This window comes from Astyanax mexicanus, chromosome 3 (genome assembly GCF_023375975.1).
Source record: "Astyanax mexicanus isolate ESR-SI-001 chromosome 3, AstMex3_surface, whole genome shotgun sequence".
Taxonomy (NCBI): Eukaryota; Metazoa; Chordata; class Actinopteri; order Characiformes; family Acestrorhamphidae; genus Astyanax; species Astyanax mexicanus.
In genome coordinates, this window is record NC_064410.1 from 61,314,082 (window position 1) to 61,335,818 (window position 21,737).

The 21,737-nt window shown below is 42.8% G+C and overlaps 1 protein-coding gene, 1 long non-coding RNA gene and 33 other non-coding genes across 35 annotated transcripts in view; 17 read left to right on the top strand and 18 right to left on the bottom strand.

The window, feature by feature from the left end:
• The window catches only part of LOC125799400 (uncharacterized), a 199,720-nt gene that overhangs the window by 8,613 nt on the left and 169,370 nt on the right, over positions 1-21,737 (bottom strand). The window lies entirely within an intron of this gene.
• trnay-gua (transfer RNA tyrosine (anticodon GUA)) lies at positions 378-464 on the top strand. Its single transcript is given in 2 exon segments — positions 378-414; positions 429-464. It is a non-coding gene; the product is annotated as a tRNA-Tyr (tRNA).
• trnae-cuc (transfer RNA glutamic acid (anticodon CUC)) lies at positions 555-626 on the bottom strand. The gene has a single exon. It is a non-coding gene; the product is annotated as a tRNA-Glu (tRNA).
• Positions 1,035-1,121, top strand: trnay-gua (transfer RNA tyrosine (anticodon GUA)). Its single transcript is given in 2 exon segments — positions 1,035-1,071; positions 1,086-1,121. It is a non-coding gene; the product is annotated as a tRNA-Tyr (tRNA).
• Positions 1,212-1,283, bottom strand: trnae-cuc (transfer RNA glutamic acid (anticodon CUC)). Its single transcript has one exon. It is a non-coding gene; the product is annotated as a tRNA-Glu (tRNA).
• On the top strand, positions 1,692-1,778 carry trnay-gua (transfer RNA tyrosine (anticodon GUA)). Its single transcript is given in 2 exon segments — positions 1,692-1,728; positions 1,743-1,778. It is a non-coding gene; the product is annotated as a tRNA-Tyr (tRNA).
• On the bottom strand, positions 1,869-1,940 carry trnae-cuc (transfer RNA glutamic acid (anticodon CUC)). Its single transcript has one exon. It is a non-coding gene; the product is annotated as a tRNA-Glu (tRNA).
• Positions 2,350-2,436, top strand: trnay-gua (transfer RNA tyrosine (anticodon GUA)). The gene is given in 2 exon segments: positions 2,350-2,386; positions 2,401-2,436. It is a non-coding gene; the product is annotated as a tRNA-Tyr (tRNA).
• On the bottom strand, positions 2,527-2,598 carry trnae-cuc (transfer RNA glutamic acid (anticodon CUC)). Its single transcript has one exon. It is a non-coding gene; the product is annotated as a tRNA-Glu (tRNA).
• On the top strand, positions 3,007-3,093 carry trnay-gua (transfer RNA tyrosine (anticodon GUA)). The gene is given in 2 exon segments: positions 3,007-3,043; positions 3,058-3,093. It is a non-coding gene; the product is annotated as a tRNA-Tyr (tRNA).
• trnae-cuc (transfer RNA glutamic acid (anticodon CUC)) lies at positions 3,184-3,255 on the bottom strand. The gene has a single exon. It is a non-coding gene; the product is annotated as a tRNA-Glu (tRNA).
• trnay-gua (transfer RNA tyrosine (anticodon GUA)) lies at positions 3,665-3,751 on the top strand. Its single transcript is given in 2 exon segments — positions 3,665-3,701; positions 3,716-3,751. It is a non-coding gene; the product is annotated as a tRNA-Tyr (tRNA).
• On the bottom strand, positions 3,842-3,913 carry trnae-cuc (transfer RNA glutamic acid (anticodon CUC)). Its single transcript has one exon. It is a non-coding gene; the product is annotated as a tRNA-Glu (tRNA).
• trnay-gua (transfer RNA tyrosine (anticodon GUA)) lies at positions 4,321-4,407 on the top strand. The gene is given in 2 exon segments: positions 4,321-4,357; positions 4,372-4,407. It is a non-coding gene; the product is annotated as a tRNA-Tyr (tRNA).
• trnae-cuc (transfer RNA glutamic acid (anticodon CUC)) lies at positions 4,498-4,569 on the bottom strand. Its single transcript has one exon. It is a non-coding gene; the product is annotated as a tRNA-Glu (tRNA).
• trnay-gua (transfer RNA tyrosine (anticodon GUA)) lies at positions 4,979-5,065 on the top strand. Its single transcript is given in 2 exon segments — positions 4,979-5,015; positions 5,030-5,065. It is a non-coding gene; the product is annotated as a tRNA-Tyr (tRNA).
• Positions 5,156-5,227, bottom strand: trnae-cuc (transfer RNA glutamic acid (anticodon CUC)). The gene has a single exon. It is a non-coding gene; the product is annotated as a tRNA-Glu (tRNA).
• Positions 5,636-5,722, top strand: trnay-gua (transfer RNA tyrosine (anticodon GUA)). Its single transcript is given in 2 exon segments — positions 5,636-5,672; positions 5,687-5,722. It is a non-coding gene; the product is annotated as a tRNA-Tyr (tRNA).
• On the bottom strand, positions 5,813-5,884 carry trnae-cuc (transfer RNA glutamic acid (anticodon CUC)). Its single transcript has one exon. It is a non-coding gene; the product is annotated as a tRNA-Glu (tRNA).
• trnay-gua (transfer RNA tyrosine (anticodon GUA)) lies at positions 6,293-6,379 on the top strand. The gene is given in 2 exon segments: positions 6,293-6,329; positions 6,344-6,379. It is a non-coding gene; the product is annotated as a tRNA-Tyr (tRNA).
• On the bottom strand, positions 6,470-6,541 carry trnae-cuc (transfer RNA glutamic acid (anticodon CUC)). The gene has a single exon. It is a non-coding gene; the product is annotated as a tRNA-Glu (tRNA).
• Positions 6,962-15,251, top strand: LOC125799383 (uncharacterized). Its single transcript, XM_049475945.1, has 12 exons — positions 6,962-7,381; positions 8,422-8,565; positions 8,666-8,746; positions 9,102-9,206; positions 9,305-9,382; positions 9,471-9,656; positions 9,739-10,202; positions 10,506-10,833; positions 11,263-12,061; positions 12,199-12,408; positions 12,497-13,758; positions 13,913-15,251. Exons 2-12 carry the CDS (start codon positions 8,425-8,427, stop codon positions 15,032-15,034), a joined length of 4,776 nt encoding a protein of 1,591 aa, XP_049331902.1. The 5' UTR covers positions 6,962-7,381; positions 8,422-8,424; the 3' UTR covers positions 15,035-15,251.
• trnae-cuc (transfer RNA glutamic acid (anticodon CUC)) lies at positions 17,323-17,394 on the bottom strand. Its single transcript has one exon. It is a non-coding gene; the product is annotated as a tRNA-Glu (tRNA).
• trnay-gua (transfer RNA tyrosine (anticodon GUA)) lies at positions 17,804-17,890 on the top strand. Its single transcript is given in 2 exon segments — positions 17,804-17,840; positions 17,855-17,890. It is a non-coding gene; the product is annotated as a tRNA-Tyr (tRNA).
• Positions 17,981-18,052, bottom strand: trnae-cuc (transfer RNA glutamic acid (anticodon CUC)). Its single transcript has one exon. It is a non-coding gene; the product is annotated as a tRNA-Glu (tRNA).
• On the top strand, positions 18,461-18,547 carry trnay-gua (transfer RNA tyrosine (anticodon GUA)). The gene is given in 2 exon segments: positions 18,461-18,497; positions 18,512-18,547. It is a non-coding gene; the product is annotated as a tRNA-Tyr (tRNA).
• On the bottom strand, positions 18,638-18,709 carry trnae-cuc (transfer RNA glutamic acid (anticodon CUC)). Its single transcript has one exon. It is a non-coding gene; the product is annotated as a tRNA-Glu (tRNA).
• trnay-gua (transfer RNA tyrosine (anticodon GUA)) lies at positions 19,118-19,204 on the top strand. The gene is given in 2 exon segments: positions 19,118-19,154; positions 19,169-19,204. It is a non-coding gene; the product is annotated as a tRNA-Tyr (tRNA).
• Positions 19,295-19,366, bottom strand: trnae-cuc (transfer RNA glutamic acid (anticodon CUC)). The gene has a single exon. It is a non-coding gene; the product is annotated as a tRNA-Glu (tRNA).
• On the top strand, positions 19,776-19,862 carry trnay-gua (transfer RNA tyrosine (anticodon GUA)). Its single transcript is given in 2 exon segments — positions 19,776-19,812; positions 19,827-19,862. It is a non-coding gene; the product is annotated as a tRNA-Tyr (tRNA).
• Positions 19,953-20,024, bottom strand: trnae-cuc (transfer RNA glutamic acid (anticodon CUC)). The gene has a single exon. It is a non-coding gene; the product is annotated as a tRNA-Glu (tRNA).
• trnay-gua (transfer RNA tyrosine (anticodon GUA)) lies at positions 20,433-20,519 on the top strand. The gene is given in 2 exon segments: positions 20,433-20,469; positions 20,484-20,519. It is a non-coding gene; the product is annotated as a tRNA-Tyr (tRNA).
• Positions 20,610-20,681, bottom strand: trnae-cuc (transfer RNA glutamic acid (anticodon CUC)). The gene has a single exon. It is a non-coding gene; the product is annotated as a tRNA-Glu (tRNA).
• Positions 21,092-21,178, top strand: trnay-gua (transfer RNA tyrosine (anticodon GUA)). Its single transcript is given in 2 exon segments — positions 21,092-21,128; positions 21,143-21,178. It is a non-coding gene; the product is annotated as a tRNA-Tyr (tRNA).
• On the bottom strand, positions 21,269-21,340 carry trnae-cuc (transfer RNA glutamic acid (anticodon CUC)). The gene has a single exon. It is a non-coding gene; the product is annotated as a tRNA-Glu (tRNA).

Sequence of the window (21,737 nt, forward strand, 5' to 3'; positions counted from 1 at the left end):
TTTGAAGCTCAGAATGGCTGACCTACCCATGCTGCGTACATGCAAGCAGGCATGGAGTAAAAGGAAGGTCCAACACCTAAATGCGACACAGGCAAAAAGCCTCAGTTTCTTTTTGTTTCAACACTGTTGTAGACCACAGTATGTGGCCCATCTTTCTGGAGGTGAACTATTGTGGAGCTGTGAAAAAAATGAGCTGCCCAAGGCACTCTACTGCCACTGATTCCTTAGTTGATAGTTGTGACAGACAAAGAATTGTGTGCATTCTTCAGAATTTGGATTAAAACCAGGTTTCTAAATGTTTAAGTTGCTTGATGGCAAAAAAAACTACATCATACATGTACCAATTAAGTTTCCATATCAACAGAGGTGCCCAAGCTCCTTCGATAGCTCAGTTGGTAGAGCGGAGGACTGTAGGTGTTAAAATTGTCATCCTTAGGTCGCTGGTTCAAATCCGGCTCGAAGGACTCCTTTTTTTAAAACCCGTTGGGGCAAAGCAGTGTGCCAAATACTTCACTTGCGATAAAGCTTGTGGTCGTCGTCAGCTAAAACAGGACTTCCCTGACCGGGAATCGAACCCGGGCCGCGGCGGTGAGAGCGCCGAATCCTAGCCACTAGACCACCAGGGAAACAAGCTGATGAACTGACTGTCGAAAAACTTTTTGAAGCTCAGAATGGCTGACCTACCCATGCTGCGTACATGCAAGCAGGCATGGAGTAAAAGGAAGGTCCAACACCTAATTGCGACACAGGCAAAAAGCCTCAGTTTCTTTTTGTTTCAACACTGTTCTAGACCACAGTATGTGGCCCATCTTTCTGGAGGTGAACTATTGTGGAGCTGTGAAAAAAATGAGCTGCCCAAGGCACTCTACTGCCACTGATTCCTTAGTTGATAGTTGTGACAGACAAAGAATTGTGTGCATTCTTCAGAATATGGATTAAAACTAGGTTTCTAAATGTTTAAGTTGCTTGATGGCAAAAAAACTACATCATACATGTACCATTTACATTTCCATATCAACAGAGGTGCCCGAGCTCCTTCGATAGCTCAGTTGGTAGAGCGGAGGACTGTAGGTGTTAAAATTGTCATCCTTAGGTCGCTGGTTCAAATCCGGCTCGAAGGACTCCTTTTTTTAAAACCCGTTGGGGCAAAGCAGTGTGCCAAATACTTCACTTGCGATAAAGCTCGTGGTCGTCGTCAGCTAAAACAGGACTTCCCTGACCGGGAATCGAACCCGGGCCGCGGCGGTGAGAGCGCCGAATCCTAGCCACTAGACCACCAGGGAAACAAGCTGATGAACTGACTGTCGAAAAACTTTTTGAAGCTCAGAATGGCTGACCTACCCATGCTGCGTACATGCAAGCAGGCATGGAGTAAAAGGAAGGTCCAACACCTAATTGCGACACAGGCAAAAAGCCTCAGTTTCTTTTTGTTTCAACACTGTTCTAGACCACAGTATGTGACCCATCTTTCTGGAGGTGAACTATTGTGGAGCTGTGAAAAAAATGAGCTGCCCAAGGCACTCTACTGCCACTGATTCCTTAGTTGATAGTTGTGACAGACAAAGAATTGTGTGCATTCTTCAGAATTTGGATTAAAACTAGGTTTCTAAATGTTTAAGTTGCTTGATGGCAAAAAAACTACATCATACATGTACCAATTACATTTCCATATCAACAGAGGTGCCCGAGCTCCTTCGATAGCTCAGTTGGTAGAGCGGAGGACTGTAGGTGTTAAAATTGTCATCCTTAGGTCGCTGGTTCAAATCCGGCTCGAAGGACTCCTTTTTTTAAAATCCGTTGTGGCAAAGCAGTGTGCCAAATACTTCACTTGCGATAAAGCTCGTGGTCGTCGTCAGCTAAAACAGGACTTCCCTGACCGGGAATCGAACCCGGGCCGCGGCGGTGAGAGCGCCGAATCCTAGCCACTAGACCACCAGGGAAACAAGCTGATGAACTGACTGTCGAAAAACTTTTTGAAGCTCAGAATGGCTGACCTACCCATGCTGCGTACATGCAAGCAGGCATGGAGTAAAAGGAAGGTCCAACACCTAAATGCGACACAGGCAAAAAGCCTCAGTTTCTTTTTGTTTCAACACTGTTCTAGACCACAGTATGTGGCCCATCTTTCTGGAGGTGAACTATTGTGGAGCTGTGAAAAAAATGAGCTGCCCAAGGCACTCTACTGCCACTGATTCCTTAGTTGATAGTTGTGACAGACAAAGATTTGTGTGCATTCTTCAGAATTTGGATTAAAACCAGGTTTCTAAATGTTTAAGTTGCTTGATTGCAAAAAAAACTACATCATACATGTACCAATTACGTTTCCATATCAAGAGAGGTGCCAAAGCTCCTTCGATAGCTCAGTTGGTAGAGCGGAGGACTGTAGGTGTTAAAATTGTCATCCTTAGGTCGCTGGTTCAAATACGGCTCAAAGGACTCCTTTTTTTAAAACCCGTTGGGGCAAAGCAGTGTGCCAAATACTTCACTTGCGATAAAGCTTGTGGTCGTCGTCAGCTAAAACAGGACTTCCCTGACTGGGAATCGAACCCGGGGCGCGGCGGTGAGAGCGCCGAATCCTAGCCACTAGACCACCAGGGAAACAAGCTGATGAACCGACTGTCGAAAAACTTTTTGAAGCTCAGAATGGCTGACCTACCCATGCTGCGTACATGCAAGCAGGCATGGAGTAAAAGGAAATTCCAACACCTAATTGCGACACAGGCAAAAAGCCTCAATTTCTTTTTGTTTCAACACTGTTCTTGACCACAGTATGTGGCCCATCTTTCTGGAGGTGAACTATTGTGGAGCTGTGAAAAAAATGAGCTGCCCAAGGCACTCTACTGCCACTGATTCCTTAGTTGATAGTTGTGACAGACAAAGATTTGTGTGCATTCTTCAGAATTTGGATTAAAACCAGGTGTCTAAATGTTTAAGTTGCTTGATGGCAAAAAAACTACATCATACATGTACCAATTACATTTCCATATCAACAGAGGTGCCCAAGCTCCTTCGATAGCTCAGTTGGTAGAGCGGAGGACTGTAGGTGTTAAAATTGTCATCCTTAGGTCGCTGGTTCAAATCCGGCTCGAAGGACTCCTTTTTTTGAAACCCGTTGTGGCAAAGCAGTGTGCCAAACACTTCACTTGCGATAAAGCTCGTGGTCGTCATCAGCTAAAACAGGACTTCCCTGACCGGGAATCGAACCCGGGCCGCGGCGGTGAGAGCGCCGAATCCTAGCCACTAGACCACCAGGGAAACAAGCTGATGAACTGACTGTCGAAAAACTTTTTGAAGCTCAGAATGGCTGACCTACCCATGCTGCGTACATGCAAGCAGGCATGGAGTAAAAGGAAGGTCCAACACCTAAATGCGACACAGGCAAAAAGCCTCAGTTTCTTTTTGTTTCAACACTGTTCTAGACCACAGTATGTGGCCCATCTTTTTGGAGGTGAACTATTGTGGAGCTGTGAAAAAAATGAGCTGCCCAAGGCACTCTACTGCCACTGATTCCTTAGTTGATAGTTGTGACAGACAAAGAATTGTGTGCATTCTTCAGAATTTGGATTAAAACCAGGTTTCTAAATGTTTAAGTTGCTTGATGGCAAAAAAAACTACATCATACATGTACCAATTAAGTTTCCATATCAACAGAGGTGCCCAAGCTCCTTCGATAGCTCAGTTGGTAGAGCGGAGGACTGTAGGTGTTAAAATTGTCATCCTTAGGTCGCTGGTTCAAATCCGGCTCGAAGGACTCCTTTTTTTAAAACCCGTTGGGGCAAAGCAGTGTGCCAAATACTTCCCTTGCGATAAAGCTCGTGGTCGTCGTCAGCTAAAACAGGACTTCCCTGACCGGTAATCGAACCCGGGCCGCGGCGGTGAGAGCGCCGAATCCTAGCCACTAGACCACCAGGGAAACAAGCTGATGAACTGACTGTCGAAAAACTTTTTGAAGCTCAGAATGGCTGACCTACCCATGCTGCGTACATGCAAGCAGGCATGGAGTAAAAGGAAGGTCCAACACCTAATTGCGACACAGGCAAAAAGCCTCAGTTTCTTTTTGTTTCAACACTGTTCTAGACCACAGTATGTGGCCCATCTTTCTGGAGGTGAACTATTGTGGAGCTGTGAAAAAAATGAGCTGCCCAAGGCACTCTACTGCCACTGATTCCTTAGTTGATAGTTGTGACAGACAAAGAATTGTGTGCATTCTTCAGAATTTGGATTAAACTAGGTTTCTAAATGTTTAAGTTGCTTGATGGCAAAAAAACTACATCATACATGTACCAATTACATTTCCATATCAACAGAGGTGCCCGAGCTCCTTCGATAGCTCAGTTGGTAGAGCGGAGGACTGTAGGTGTTAAAATTGTCATCCTTAGGTCGCTGGTTCAAATCCGGCTCGAAGGACTCCTTTTTTTAAAATCCGTTGTGGCAAAGCAGTGTGCCAAATACTTCACTTGCGATAAAGCTCGTGGTCGTCGTCAGCTAAAACAGGACTTCCCTGACCGGGAATCGAACCCGGGCCGCGGCGGTGAGAGCGCCGAATCCTAGCCACTAGACCACCAGGGAAACAAGATGATGAACTGACTGTCGAAAAACTTTTTGAAGCTCAGAATGGCTGACCTACCCATGCTGCGTACATGCAAGCAGGCATGGAGTAAAAGGAAGGTCCAACACCTAAATGCGACACAGGCAAAAAGCCTCAGTTTCTGTTTGTTTCAACACTGTTCTAGACCACAGTATGTGGCCCATCTTTCTGGAGGTGAACTATTGTGGAGCTGTGAAAAAAATGAGCTGCCCAAGGCACTCTACTGCCACTGATTCCTTAGTTGATAGTTGTGACAGACAAAGAATTGTGTGCATTCTTCAGAATTTGGATTAAAACCAGGTTTCTAAATGTTTAAGTTGCTTGATGGCAAAAAAAACTACATCATACATGTACCAATTAAGTTTCCATATCAACAGAGGTGCCCAAGCTCCTTCGATAGCTCAGTTGGTAGAGCGGAGGACTGTAGGTGTTAAAATTGTCATCCTTAGGTCGCTGGTTCAAATCCGGCTCGAAGGACTCCTTTTTTAAAAACCCGTTGGGGCAAAGCAGTGTGCCAAATACTTCACTTGCGATAAAGCTTGTGGTCGTCGTCAGCTAAAACAGGACTTCCCTGACCGGGAATCGAACCCGGGCCGCGGCGGTGAGAGCGCCGAATCCTAGCCACTAGACCACCAGGGAAACAAGCTGATGAACTGACTGTCGAAAAACTTTTTGAAGCTCAGAATGGCTGACCTACCCATGCTGCGTACATGCAAGCAGGCATGGAGTAAAAGGAAGGTCCAACACCTAATTGCGACACAGGCAAAAAGCCTCAGTTTCTTTTTGTTTCAACACTGTTCTAGACCACAGTATGTGGCCCATCTTTCTGGAGGTGAACTATTGTGGAGCTGTGAAAAAAATGAGCTGCCCAAGGCACTCTACTGCCACTGATTCCTTAGTTGATAGTTGTGACAGACAAAGAATTGTGTGCATTCTTCAGAATTTGGATTAAAACTAGGTTTCTAAATGTTTAAGTTGCTTGATGGCAAAAAAACTACATCATACATGTACCAATTACATTTCCATATCAACAGAGGTGCCCGAGCTCCTTCGATAGCTCAGTTGGTAGAGCGGAAGACTGTAGGTGTTAAAATTGTCATCCTTAGGTCGCTGGTTCAAATCCGGCTCGAAGGACTCCTTTTTTTAAAACCCGTTGGGGCAAAGCAGTGTGCCAAATACTTCACTTGCGATAAAGCTCGTGGTCGTCGTCAGCTAAAACAGGACTTCCCTGACCGGGAATCGAACCCGGGCCGCGGCGGTGAGAGCGCCGAATCCTAGCCACTAGACCACCAGGGAAACAAGCTGATGAACTGACTGTCGAAAAACTTTTTGAAGCTCAGAATGGCTGACCTACCCATGCTGCGTACATGCAAGCAGGCATGGAGTAAAAGGAAGGTCCAACACCTAATTGCGACACAGGCAAAAAGCCTCAGTTTCTTTTTGTTTCAACACTGTTCTAGACCACAGTATGTGGCCCATCTTTCTGGAGGTGAACTATTGTGGAGCTGTGAAAAAAATGAGCTGCCCAAGGCACTCTACTGCCACTGATTCCTTAGTTGATAGTTGTGACAGACAAAGCTTTGTGTGCATTCTTCAGAATTTGGATAAAAACCAGGTGTCTAAATGTTTAAGTTGCTTGATGGCAAAAAAACTACATCATACATGTACCAATTACATTTCCATATCAACAGAGGTGCCCAAGCTCCTTCGATAGCTCAGTTGGTAGAGCGGAGGACTGTAGGTGTTAAAATTGTCATCCTTAGGTCGCTGGTTCAAATCCGGCTCGAAGGACTCCTTTTTTTGAAACCCGTTGTGGCAAAGCAGTGTGCCAAACACTTAACTTGCGATAAAGCTCGTGGTCGTCGTCAGCTAAAACAGGACTTTCCTGACCGGGAATCGAACCCGGGCCGCGGCGGTGAGAGCGCCGAATCCTAGCCACTAGACCACCAGGGAAACAAGCTGTTGAACTGACTGTCGAAAAACTTTTTGAAGCTCAGAATGGCTGACCTACCCATGCTGCGTACATGCAAGCAGGCATGGAGTAAAAGGAAGGTCCAACACCTAAATGCGACACAGGCAAAAAGCCTCAGTTTCTTTTTGTTTCAACACTGTTGTAGACCACAGTATGTGGCCCATCTTTCTGGAGGTGAACTATTGTGGAGCTGTGAAAAAAATGAGCTGCCCAAGGCACTCTACTGCCACTGATTCCTTAGTTGATAGTTGTGACAGACAAAGAATTGTGTGCATTCTTCAGAATTTGGATTAAAACCAGGTTTCTAAATGTTTAAGTTGCTTGATGGCAAAAAAAACTACATCATACATGTACCAATTAAGTTTCCATATCAACAGAGGTGCCCAAGCTCCTTCGATAGCGGCACCGTACCTACGATAGTCTGTACAGAAGCTTCCAATGATGTGACGAGTTCAGTGTTTCCTAAGCCAATCCCATAGGGAGTTCAGTGTTTTTAAACCAACCGCAAGGGGAGTTCAGTGTTTCTTTAACCAATCGCAAGGGGAGTTCAGTGTTTCAGAGACCAATTGTATGGCGAGTTTGGGTGTTCCTTAAACCAATCACAGGATGAGTTCAGTGTTTCCTAAACCAATCACAAGCCCCAAAGCTTTTACACCCTCCCCCACCCCACACCCCCTCTATCAACGCATCATCACTCTGAAAAAAAATTAAAAATCCACTACTGTACGGACTACGAGAAAAAACAACGAGCTGAAACGCTACAGTACGGACTACGAGACGGACGAGAAAATACTAGCTAGCTGGGATTTGTGCAGGACGACGTAAGTACTTTGCTGTCTGTTTATCTTATATGTAGGTAGAAAATTATGCATAATTTAATTGGGAACAAGGTTAAGTTAACTTAATTCACATTTCTAGCCGATGTAATATCAGCTGTGTGTCCCTATAACGTTACATATAACGTTACATATATATTTTTTCATAGCTAGCTAATATTAATTAATAAATTAAAAATTAAGTTAATTTCTACTTGCATTCTCTAACTTAACGTTACATATCGTAAAACAAATGACACGTAATGTAAACATCTCTTGTTTTCTAGTTAGCTAATGCCACCCAACATCGGTTGCCTCGGTTCAGCGTTATTTATTAATGTTGTTTCTCGAAATTAGCAATAATCAGGTCATTTTTAAGGGGAATTTCAGGTAGCACTCATATTAACCATATTATAATAACTTAACCTAGTATCCTCGGTTTAGGGACAGTAACTTAACCGGGAAAACTGCAGGGACAAGTCGGCTTAAACGCGTTTATTTAATTACTCATTGTATTACGCGTTTATTTAATTACTCATTGTATTTTGTCATTTTTTGGACATTGCAACGATAATTTTGGAAGGAACTTGATTATATTAACCTAAGGTACCCTGTCTATCTTGTAATACACACAGCTTAGGGACAATAAACGGGAAAAAAAATTGGAGGGAAAAATCAAAATTGGAGGGAAAATACGGCTTAAGCGCGAACAGAGAATTTTGGAGGGAAAGTCAGGCAGTGTATATTCACTTGACCTGTCTGTCATGTAGTAGCTATTATTGATTACAAAAATACATTACATTTTTCATATTTACGTTTCTATTGCTCTGTAGCAATATATACAATTATGTTAGTACCATGTGTAAACTGTCATTAGTTTTGTGGTAGCTCCAGTTTTCAAAATTAGTCGCAGTTATCATATTTTTGATAATTTCATTGTAATATATCCTACCTATATTTATTATAGTAAGTTAATGTTTTTTGTCCTGGACAAGTAATATTGGTGAGTTTAATTTTACTAGTTGCAGTGGTATATATTGTTTCAGGTTATGGCAAAATCTCACAAACCCATGGCAGATTCTGAATGGCTTCATCGCCTTCAAACATTTGCCAGTACAGGAGCCTGGCCTTCTAATGCAGGTAACCGACCTGCTCCAAGGCAGAAGAAATGGCATGACCTCTATCATAAGGTAAAATTATATATATGTATAAATACGAAAAGCATGTATAAAAGTGTTGTTTATTGTATATATTTTACTATTCAATTCTGAGTCATGCTCATGTTTACAGATAGAAAAATGCCCTCTGCAGCTGAGGGGACAGGCCACCCTTCTGGCAGGAGTGCAGACATGTACTTGTGGATTTCACAAGGTAACTTTAGTATGTAGTCATGCTTCTGTGCTTATTTAGTTTTTGTTGGGGTCTATTCCACAAAGCAAAATAAAGTTAACTTCAGACCATGTACTAATTTAGCACCTGGTTCTGTTGTGTATTGACTTCTCCTTGGTTAAGTAGTTAGTTAGACTTGTTTGTTTATTTCTGCTTGTGTTCATTTTCAGTTAATTGCTTTATTTTCAATTAAATTGATGTGCATGTGTCTGCCACCTAATCCTTCTACACCTGTGGTGTACAAATTCTGCATGTATAAAATGGAGATTAATGTATTTGTATCAGGTTTGCAGTTTTTTTAAATCAAATAAATTCTGAATTTTGACTATATATTTAGGGACCTGCCACACACCCACAAGTCCCTTCACCATCTGTGAGCACAGTGCCTTCTACAAGTGTTGGGTCAAATCCCCTAAAGAGGCATGAATTGACATTGTCAATGGTAAGTGCTATTTAATTTTCAAGTGCTCATGTATTTTGAAATGTGTGAAGGTTTTACATGTATTTCCTCAGATGTCATGTTACTTGTTTTTGTGTAAGTTTGAAAAATCAAGGTTTGGAGGTTCACATGGGAATGCAGCAAAACCAAACCTAAACCTAAAGAGAAAACTTCCTCAGGTGAGTACAAAAAAAACATGTTTATTTTTTAACCTTCATATTCATGTTTCTTTATAACTATTATGCTATTATGAATGTGTTACTTTAGACACAAGTGGTCACTGGTTCACCTGCTGCCTCAAAACCATGCACTGGTCTCCACCTTCCACCATCCCCCCGCCCTCATCATGTTGTGCAGTCCACCTCTCCCTTCTCCTTTGGGCCACCACCGCCACCATCCTCTGTGGAAGACATTGTGCCACATCAACTGCCGGAAGCTGCTGTGAAGAGCATGGTAAAATTTTGTTTAAATCATGAATGTGCTTGCTTAAATTCATGCTTATACCCAACTTCTGTTTAACAATTGTTTATCACAGCCAGAGAATCCTGCTGAGCTCCCACTTCTGTGGCCACAGACAGTGCCACAGCAGGACCGCAAGTGGGTATCTGAGGCCCTCTTTAGAGTTGGTGCCAAAGGTAAGCTGGAGCTGCGGGACAACCTTCAGCTGTGGTATCACCCCCCACCACCAGCCCTATTGTACCACCAGGTGCCGGGTCCTGACAGGTTCTTCTCACAGTCTTTGCTGCTGTGGATGCCATACAGGTTGTGGAAAGTGCGGCTACAGTGCATCAATCCTGCCTGCAATGGACGCCAGCTGAGTGGAGGAGGTCTGCACAGGCGGGTACGGCAGGTCCTAGACATCGACAGGTACTACAACCTCGCAACGGAGACCCTTATCTGCACTGGGTGTAGAAGCAGCTACTTGTCTTGGAGTCAGACGATCCTCCAGCAGCTGGATTTAGCACATCGCTCAGAGTTTAGGGTCATCCTCACACGCAGGTGAATAAGACAATTGCCTAATACTTTTGTATAACACAGACTCATTGCATGCTTTTCATGCATCTTTATCTAAAGGCATATTTATTTTTCAAATTTGATTCAGAGTTGATATTTAGTTTTTTTAAAAAGCTGTAAAAAGTATATAAAAAAACCAACCTACTAATGCACTTTCAGATTTAAAATCCTAATAGACTGAATGCCCATTACTTGATTTGCTGCAACCACATTAACCCTTAGTATTAAGAGAAGTATTAAGATCAAGATAAGTGACACCTGACACCTTTTAAATTTGTGGTTTTCTAGATATGCCTGTGACATACGAGTCATTCGTCTGTTACGTGAACGGAGCTTGGGAAATGGACCTGTGCGTATCATTGGCCAGCTGAAAGAGAACCATAGTGAAGAGTGGCTCCAGCGGGTGGCGCGATATACATCAGAATGTGCTGCATTCGTGACCAGCTCGGGCCTACTTCCACCATGCTTTCAGGAGCCCCCAAAACTCTCTACAGTCCCCAGTTACAAGTGGCTTCTCACTGTGTACAGCCAAGATATCCTCAATAGGCTGGAGGATATCAAGGCTAGTATCACATCTACTTATGGAACCATTTTAAAAATGGATTCTACTAAAAAGGTTAGTAGTCTTGAGTGTTTTATTTTTGTTCATAACAAAGAACACATCTGATGTAAAGCAAACATATATATTTTCTAAGATAACTGCCAAGATTTTTCAATGTTGTCCCATAATTTATAAATGTATATATGGTAATTGGTAAAAAAGCCTTTATCAGATAATTGACTTCCTTATTTGATGCAGGATGTGACTCATCAGTAAAGATTAGCATGTAAAGCTCATATGGACACGGTGTTTACAAATAACATTTTATTTCACAATGACTTGGATTATTGAAGCAATGACTGAAGTGCTGGAATCATGTAAAATTATTGTAAAAGTATTTAATGTTGTTTAAAAGGCACATTTTATATAGAAAAATGACTCACTTTCTCCAGTATGCAAATTAACACTCCTGGACTATGTTCTGTTCTCTGTCTGTAATTTCAGATCACAAAGAAGCTTACAGGGCCAGCCAAAGGCACTGCACAGTGGCTCACCTCAGTTGGGAATGAAAGCGGTCAGGTGCTGATAAGTGTTCTCACTGCAAATGAAGGAGCAGGACTGGACCTAATGGCTGCAGGTCTAGTGAACAGGTACCAGAGGGCTGGGGTAGATCCTCCTGTTGTCCTGTATGTAGACTGTGGCTGCTGCAAAGAAGTGGGAGAGACCAAACTGAAAAGCAGATTTGGTGGATGGCCAGACATTATTGTGCGTCTTGATATCTGGCATTTCATGCGTCGTCTGGCAGCCGGATGCACAACTGATGCCCATCAGCTCTATCCCACTTTCATGTCCCGCATATCATCGTGCATATTTGAGTGGGATGCTGGTGATGTTGGACTGCTGAGGAAGGCCAAGAGGGAGCAACTTGCCCAGCAGGGCTGGCCTCCATTAACGGAGAAGGAGCTTGACCGACATCTCACAAAAGAAGAGCTGGCTCTCCATTGCAGAAGAAAAACAAGAGGAGAAGAGACCACCATCCGCCTTCTTTCTCAGCTTATCGGAGAGCTCATGAGCAAGGGGAATGATGCACTTGGGGTTCCTCTTCTCGACAGTGTCAGGATGCAACACATTTGGGATGTCCAGAGGCGACATGTGGCATGCATTCAGGACCCTCCAAATGTAGCACTGTATACAGAGACAGGAAGCATCACCAAGGGAGGGGTGGTTTTAAAAACATACCGGTGTGCCAGGGGTTCTACATCTCTGGAATCATTTCACTGCCATCTGAATCGCTTCATTCCAGGTTTGTGATCTTGTCCCTCTTGGTAACAAAAGCATATTGTGCTTTAAATGTTTTACATAATTTTAAGTTAATTTTAATTTCATATTTTATTTTACTGTTTGTCCCGTGAACTTATTCTGTTCTTCACTATCTTTTAGGGAACAGTGCCAACTCGCTGAACTTTCAGGTTTATCTTTTGGAGGGACTGAATCGCTGGAATCAGGACCGAGCTGCTGCTGCTGTTGTGAAGGAACCCTCACCACTGCGCACATACACAGGGGAGTTGGTTCACTTTGTGAATGACAGCTTTTTGAAAGTGTTCGGAAAGAAGTTGGTTACTGCATTCACACCACCTGGGCAATACACTGGTAAGGATGCTCTTATAACAGCAATTACTTTCTAAACATTTTTGTAATCTCTTATCAAACCTAATATGTGTTTGCTTGTTTTTTTTAGGCGAGCTCATTGGGGTACAGTACTTGCTAAGGCAGAACAACGAGCCCTTGCAAGACATGTGCTCCACATCTGAGACCATGTCAGAGTTGCTGGAGGATTTGGATGTACAAGATCTTGAAGATGAGGGCTTTGCCGAATCAGCTAATGATGATGGTATCATACTGGCAGATCTAATGATTTCAGATGTGGCATCTCTCTCTGAGCCCCCAGAAGCACTTTTCCAGTGTTTACCCGTGCCTTCACTCCAGCCTGCACTCCAGCCTGTGCCTTCACTCCAGCCTGCACACCAGCCTGTGCCTTCATTCCAGCCTGCACCGCCTTCACTCCAGCCTACACCCCAGTCTGTGCCTTCACTCCAGCCTGCACTCCAGCCTGTGCCTTCATTCCAGCCTGTGCCTTCACTCCAGCCTGCACCCCAGCCTGTGCCTTCACTCCAGCCTGCACACCAGCCTGTGCCTTCATTCCAGCCTGCACCGCCTTCACTCCAGCCTACACCCCAGCCTGTGCCTTCACGCCACCCTGCACCCCAGCCTGTGCCTTCACTCCAGCCTGCACTCCAGCCTGTGCCTTCATTCCAGCCTGTGCCTTCACGCCACCCTGCACCCCAGCCTGTGCCTTCACTCCAGCCTGCACTCCAGCCTGTGCCTTCATTCCAGCCTGTGCCTTCACGCCACCCTGCACCCCAGCCTGTGCCTTCACTCCAGCCTGCACTCCAGCCTGTGCCTTCATTCCAGCCTGTGCCTTCACTCCAGCCTGCACCCCAGCCTGTGCCTTCACTCCAGCCTGCACCCCAGCCTGTGCCTTCACTCCAGCCTGCACCCCAGCCTGTGCCTTCACTCCAGCCTGCACCCCAGCCTGTGCCTTCACTCCAGCCTGCACTCCAGCCTGTGCCTTCATTCCAGCCTGTGCCTTCACTCCAGCCTGCACCCCAGCCTGTGCCTTCATTCCAGCCTGCACCGCCTTCACTCCAGCCTACACCCCAGCCTGTGCCTTCACGCCACCCTGCACCCCAGCCTGTGCCTTCACTCCAGCCTGCACTCCAGCCTGTGCCTTCATTCCAGCCTGCACTCCAGCCTGTGCCTTCATTCCAGCCTGCACCGCCTTCACTCCAGCCTACACCCCAGCCTGTGTCTTCACTCCAGCCTGTGCCTTCACTCCAGCCTACACCCCAGCCTGTGCCTTCATTCCAGCCTGCACCGCCTTCACTCCAGCCTGCACCTCCACCTCCAGCCAGCTCGTCACAAGTAGCTGGGCATCAAATGGTAAATATTAGTTTCTTTTACTTGAAGTTTAATGTCTACAGTAAGCTCTACACCATGTTCCTATTTTGTATAATCATTTAACTGTACATGAACAAATATGTAAGTCTTTAAATCCACCATAATCAGTGGCTTTCCCTTTTTTTCTTTTTTTTAGGCAGTGGATGTGCATGGCATACCTGGTATGGACAGAGTTGACAGTTTGGCAGAATGTCTTGTGGAACTTCGGACACAATCAGGCCTCACTTTAACAAACCAGCAAGCCAGCACTATTGTTAGTCTCTGGCAGAACTTGGACCAGTTCGATAAGGACCGGCTGGTGTATGCAGCCCGTCATCAGGACCGGCTGCTTACTGGCCGATTTAGATCGCCAAAAAAGAAAGCCACTTTCACTCCTGGGGTTGACAGCACAAAAAGGTGTGTCTTGGGATCAAATGGCTCCCCTGCTCAGTGGCCTAACTGCTGCCGGCTAATTGAAACAGTTTTTATTAGATTATGCAGCATCCACAAAAGCCCCAAAAAGCATGGCAAATCAAGTCTTTCAAGATGGGCGCTAATATTGCAGGACTATCAAAAAATAAGGCAGCTGGTTTTGAGCAATGGCATAGTGATGGAACAGACCACCCTTCAGCTGGTTGAGGTAAACCAAAAAACTCTAATGCACTGGTACAAAGAGCGCATCAAAGCTCAAGAGGTGTCTGTGCTTCTTCAAGGGGTGCACCTTCCTGAAACCAGGCCAATGGCAGGTGAACCTCTGCAGGCAGCGAGAACCAAGCCAGATGTACCTGCACAGTATGCACACCCAGTTCACCTGTACCAAATTCTACCCAACACAGCTGGACAGGCCAAAACAAGAATGAAAACGAGACCCATTTTGCCGTCTCCCCAGCTTCCCACCCAGCCACTCGCCACTCACCAGCATCATGTCTCTGTGGTCCAAACTCCAGCTCCCTCTGCAAGACTTAGATTAATTTGTCCCAACTCTACACCAGCACCAGCTGTCCCTGTTGTGCGTCAGTTGTTTATGTCTTTCACACCTGGTACCTTTTGTTCTTCTCACACCATAAATACAGCAACTACCTCCGACACAACTGTAACTGACACTGCCCAACCCACAAAACGTCAGTACAACAGGACAGTTGCATCAAACGCATGCAGGAGGTGTGGACAGTTTAGAACCCAAGAAACCGGCCACAGCCAGTACAAGGGCAAGATTTTTTGCCCCAACTCTGAGTCAATTAGCAAAGAGCAGTGGTTGGCAAAAATGAGGCGGATGTAATTCATATATTTATTGTTGTATATTACATAAGATGTATATTATATATTAGCCTAGTATTAACTTTATTTGATAGATTTATAATGCCGCTTATTATTATTATTATTATTATTATTATTATTATTGCTATCTATGTATATATATTAAATTATTATATGGATCTTTAATGTTTATTTCAAATATAGGCATTATCTGCTTCTTGTGCATTACATTTTATATAGTACTATTATTATTATGTATATGTTATTATATTATTGTTTTTATTATGTCTATCTATATATATTATAAATTGTTGTTTGGATCTTTAATGTTTATTTCAAATATAGGCATTGTCTGCTTCTGTTGCATTATATTGTATATAGTACTATTATTATTATTATGAATATAGTATTATATTATTAGTATTATTATTTATATCTATACATATTTAATTGTTATATGGATCTTTTCATGTTTTTTTCATATATAGGCATGGTATTCTTCTTGTGCATTATATTGTATATAGTACGACTATACTACTACTAGTATTACTATTATTATTATTATTATTTCTATCTATATATATTCAATTGTTTTATGGATATTTAATGTTTATTTCAAATATAGGCATGGTCTGCTTCTTGTGCATTATATTGTATATAGTACTATTATTATTATGTATATAGTGTTATAGTATTATTATTTATATATATATATATATATATATATATATATATATATATATATATATATATATATATATTCAATTGTTATGGATCTTTTCATGTTTATTTCATATATAGGCATTGCCTGCTTCTTGTGCATTATATTGTATATAGTACTATTATTATTATTATTATTATTATTATTATTATTATGTATATAGTGTTATATTATTATATTATTATATATATATATTCAATTGTTATGGATCTTTTCATGTTTATTTCATATATAGGCATTGTCTGCTTCTGTTGCATTATATTGTATATAGTACTATTATTATTATTATTATGAATATAGTATTATATTATTAGTATTATTATTTATATCTATACATATTTAATTGTTATATGGATCTTTTCATGTTTTTTTCATATATAGGCATGGTATTCTTCTTGTGCATTATATTGTATATAGTACGACTATACTACTACTAGTATTACTATTATTATTATTATTATTATTTCTATCTATATATATTCAATTGTTTTATGGATATTTAATGTTTATTTCAAATATAGGCATGGTCTACTTCTTGTGCATTATATTGTATATAGTACTATTATTATTATTATTATTATGTATATAGTGTTATATTATTATTTATATATATATATTCAATTGTTATGGATCTTTTCATGTTTATTTCATATATAGGCATTGCCTGCTTCTTGTGCATTATATTGTATATAGTACTCTTATTATTATGTACATAGTATTATAATAATATTGTTATTATTACTAGGGTGTGTATTGCATTATATTTGTTTGGTGCAGTTTATTGCATTTCATTGGTGTGTTATTAATGTGTTTGGTGCAGTTTTAGTTCAATGTTGATGTGGTACATTATATAGTATTGTATGTTAATGGTTGTTATTATTATAATTGACATTTGTAATATAAGTGGTGGTTAATTACATGACTGTAACAGTATTCCATTAATGTGTGTTATTTATATATAAATCACATTTTGTGAACCAACACTTGTTAAAGAAATGACAACTAAAAGTATTTCATAGATTTATATACTTATACCACAGCCTTTCATTTTTGTCGTATTATGTTGTACTTTAATTGTATCATATTTGTATTGTATTATGTGTTTAAATTAAATTTATTTTGAATAAATTAAGTATTCATTCAGTTTGTTTTATTTTATTGGAATACTGGACATTGTAAAATGTAATACATTCGCTACACAATAGAACAACATAGAGGCATGAATAACGCAACAACTGATTTTATACAAGTTGCCATTAGATATAATGTTGCAACTAAATTACCATTTCTAACTAGGAAGAAAAAAAAACTTGTGCCACAACCTGGATTCGAACCGGCGATGCACTGATTTTTTCTTCCCTTTCTTCCCCATTTTTTCCCCTTCTTCCCCCTCCCATACGGACGATTGTTCCCCAGCTTTAGCTCAGTTGGTAGAGCGGAGGACTGTAGGTGTTAAAATTGTCATCCTTAGGTCGCTGGTTCAAATCCGGCTCGAAGGACTCCTTTTTTTGAAACCCGTTGTGGCAAAGCAGTGTGCCAAACACTTTACTTGCGATAAAGCTCGTGGTCGTCGTCAGCTAAAACAGGACTTCCCTGACCGGGAATCGAACCCGGGCCGCGGCGGTGAGAGCGCCGAATCCTAGCCACTAGACCACCAGGGAAACAAGCTGATGAACTGACTGTCGAAAAACTTTTTGAAGCTCAGAATGGCTGACCTACCCATGCTGCGTACATGCAAGCAGGCATGGAGTAAAAGGAAGGTCCAACACCTAAATGCGACACAGGCAAAAAGCCTCAGTTTCTTTTTGTTTCAACACTGTTCTAGACCACAGTATGTGGCCCATCTTTCTGGAGGTGAACTATTGTGGAGCTGTGAAAAAAATGAGCTGCCCAAGGCACTCTACTGCCACTGATTCCTTAGTTGATAGTTGTGACAGACAAAGAATTGTGTGCATTCTTCAGAATTTGGATTAAAACCAGGTTTCTAAATGTTTAAGTTGCTTGATGGCAAAAAAAACTACATCATACATGTACCAATTAAGTTTCCATATCAACAGAGGTGCCCAAGCTCCTTCGATAGCTCAGTTGGTAGAGCGGAGGACTGTAGGTGTTAAAATTGTCATCCTTAGGTCGCTGGTTCAAATCCGGCTCGAAGGACTCCTTTTTTTAAAACCCGTTGGGGCAAAGCAGTGTGCCAAATACTTCACTTGCGATAAAGCTTGTGGTCGTCGTCAGCTGAAACAGGACTTCCCTGACCGGGAATCGAACCCGGGCCGCGGCGGTGAGAGCGCCGAATCCTAGCCACTAGACCACCAGGGAAACAAGCTGATGAACTGACTGTCGAAAAACTTTTTGAAGCTCAGAATGGCTGACCTACCCATGCTGCGTACATGCAAGCAGGCATGGAGTAAAAGGAAGGTCCAACACCTAATTGCGACACAGGCAAAAAGCCTCAGTTTCTTTTTGTTTCAACACTGTTCTAGACCACAGTATGTGGCCCATCTTTCTGGAGGTGAACTATTGTGGAGCTGTGAAAAAAATGAGCTGCCCAAGGCACTCTACTGCCACTGATTCCTTAGTTGATAGTTGTGACAGACAAAGAATTGTGTGCATTCTTCAGAATTTGGATTAAAACTAGGTTTCTAAATGTTTAAGTTGCTTGATGGCAAAAAAACTACATCATACATGTACCAATTACATTTCCATATCAACAGAGGTGCCCGAGCTCCTTCGATAGCTCAGTTGGTAGAGCGGAGGACTGTAGGTGTTAAAATTGTCATCCTTAGGTCGCTGGTTCAAATCCGGCTCGAAGGACTCCTTTTTTTTAAATCCGTTGTGGCAAAGCAGTGTGCCAAATTCTTCACTTGCGATAAAGCTCGTGGTCGTCGTCAGCTAAAACAGGACTTCCCTGACCGGGAATCGAACCCGGGCCGCGGCGGTGAGAGCGCCAAATCCTAGCCACTAGACCACCAGGGAAACAAGCTGATGAACTGACTGTCGAAAAACTTTTTGAAGCTCAGAATGGCTGACCTACCCATGCTGCGTACATGCAAGCAGGCATGGAGTAAAAGGAAGGTCCAACACCTAATTGCGACACAGGCAAAAAGCCTCAGTTTCTTTTTGTTTCAACACTGTTCTAGACCACAGTATGTGGCCCATCTTTCTGGAGGTGAACTATTGTGGAGCTGTGAAAAAAATGAGCTGCCCAAGGCACTCTACTGCCACTGATTCCTTAGTTGATAGTTGTGACAGACAAAGCTTTGTGTGCATTCTTCAGAATTTGGATTAAAACCAGGTGTCTAAATGTTTAAGTTGCTTGATGGCAAAAAAACTACATCATACATGTACCAATTACATTTCCATATCAACAGAGGTGCCCAAGCTCCTTCGATAGCTCAGTTGGTAGAGCGGAGGACTGTAGGTGTTAAAATTGTCATCCTTAGGTCGCTGGTTCAAATCCGGCTCGAAGGACTCCTTTTTTTGAAACCCGTTGTGGCAAAGCAGTGTGCCAAACACTTAACTTGCGATAAAGCTCGTGGTCGTCGTCAGCTAAAACAGGACTTCCCTGACCGGGAATCGAACCCGGGCCGCGGCGGTGAGAGCGCCGAATCCTAGCCACTAGACCACCAGGGAAACAAGCTGATGAACTGACTGTCGAAAAACTTTTTGAAGCTCAGAATGGCTGACCTACCCATGCTGCGTACATGCAAGCAGGCATGGAGTAAAAGGAAGGTCCAACACCTAAATGCGACACAGGCAAAAAGCCTCAGTTTCTTTTTGTTTCAACACTGTTGTAGACCACAGTATGTGGCCCATCTTTCTGGAGGTGAACTATTGTGGAGCTGTGAAAAAAATGAGCTGCCCAATGCACTCTACTGCCACTGATTCCTTAGTTGATAGTTGTGACAGACAAAGAATTGTGTGCATTCTTCAGAATTTGGATTAAAACCAGGTTTCTAAATGTTTAAGTTGCTTGATGGCAAAAAAAACTACATCATACATGTACCAATTAAGTTTCCATATCAACAGAGGTGCCCAAGCTCCTTCGATAGCTCAGTTGGTAGAGCGGAGGACTGTAGGTGTTAAAATTGTCATCCTTAGGTCGCTGGTTCAAATCCGGCTCGAAGGACTCCTTTTTTTAAAACCCGTTGGGGCAAAGCAGTGTGCCAAATACTTCACTTGCGATAAAGCTCGTGGTCGTCGTCAGCTAAAACAGGACTTCCCTGACCGGGAATCGAACCCGGGCCGCGGCGGTGAGAGCGCCGAATCCTAGCCACTAGACCACCAGGGAAACAAGCTGATGAACTGACTGTCGAAAAACTTTTTGAAGCTCAGAATGGCTGACCTACCCATGCTGCGTACATGCAAGCAGGCATGGAGTAAAAGGAAGGTCCAACACCTAATTGCGACACAGGCAAAAAGCCTCAGTTTCTTTTTGTTTCAACACTGTTCTAGACCACAGTATGTGGCCCATCTTTCTGGAGGTGAACTATTGTGGAGCTGTGAAAAAAATGAGCTGCCCAAGGCACTCTACTGCCACTGATTCCTTAGTTGATAGTTGTGACAGACAAAGAATTGTGTGCATTCTTCAGAATTTGGATTAAAACTAGGTTTCTAAATGTTTAAGTTGCATGATGGCAAAAAAACTACATCATACATGTACCATTTACATTTCCATATCAACAGAGGTGCCCGAGCTCCTTCGATAGCTCAGTTGGTAGAGCGGAGGACTGTAGGTGTTAAAATTGTCATCCTTAGGTCGCTGGTTCAAATCCGGCTCGAAGGACTCCTTTTTTTAAAACCCGTTGGGGCAAAGCAGTGTGCCAAATACTTCACTTGCGATAAAGCTCGTGGTCGTCGTCAGCTAAAACAGGACTTCCCTGACCGGGAATCGAACCCGGGCCGCGGCGGTGAGAGCGCCGAATCCTAGCCACTAGACCACCAGGGAAACAAGCTGATGAACTGACTGTCGAAAAACTTTTTGAAGCTCAGAATGGCAGACCTACCCATGCTGCGTACATGCAAGCAGGCATGGAGTAAAAGGAAGGTCCAACACCTAAATGCGACACAGGCAAAAAGCCTCAGTTTCTTTTTGTTTCAACACTGTTCTAGACCACAGTATGTGGCCCATCTTTCTGGAGGTGAACTATTGTGGAGCTGTGAAAAAAATGAGCTGCCCAAGGCACTCTACTGCCACTGATTCCTTAGTTGATAGTTGTGACAGACAAAGAATTGTGTGCATTCTTCAGAATTTGGATTAAAACCAGGTTTCTAAATGTTTAAGTTGCTTGATGGCAAAAAAAAACTACATCATACATGTACCAATTACATTTCCATAACAACAGAGGTGCCCAAGCTCCTTCGATAGCTCAGTTGGTAGAGCGGAGGACTGTAGGTGTTAAAATTGTCATCCTTAGGTCGCTGGTTCAAATCCGGCTCGAAGGACTCCTTTTTTTAAAACCCGTTGGGGCAAAGCAGTGTGCCAAATACTTCACTTGCGATAAAGCTCGTGGTCGTCGTCAGCTAAAACAGGACTTCCCTGACCGGGAATCGAACCCGGGCCGCGGCGGTGAGAGCGCCGAATCCTAGCCACTAGACCACCAGGGAAACAAGCTGATGAACTGACTGTCGAAAAACTTTTTGAAGCTCAGAATGACTGACCTACCCATGCTGCGTACATGCAAGCAGGCATGGAGTAAAAGGAAGGTCCAACACCTAAATGCGACACAGGCAAAAAGCCTCAGTTTCTTTTTGTTTCAACACTGTTCTAGACCACAGTATGTGGCCCATCTTTCTGGAGGTGAAATATTGTGGAGCTGTGAAAAAAATGAGCTGCCCAAGGCACTCTACTGCCACTGATTCCTTAGTTGATAGTTGTGACAGACAAAGAATTGTGTGCATTCTTCAGAATTTGGATTAAAACCAGGTTTCTAAATGTTTAAGTTGCTTGATGGCAAAAAAAACTACATCATACATGTACCAATTACGTTTCCATATCAACAGA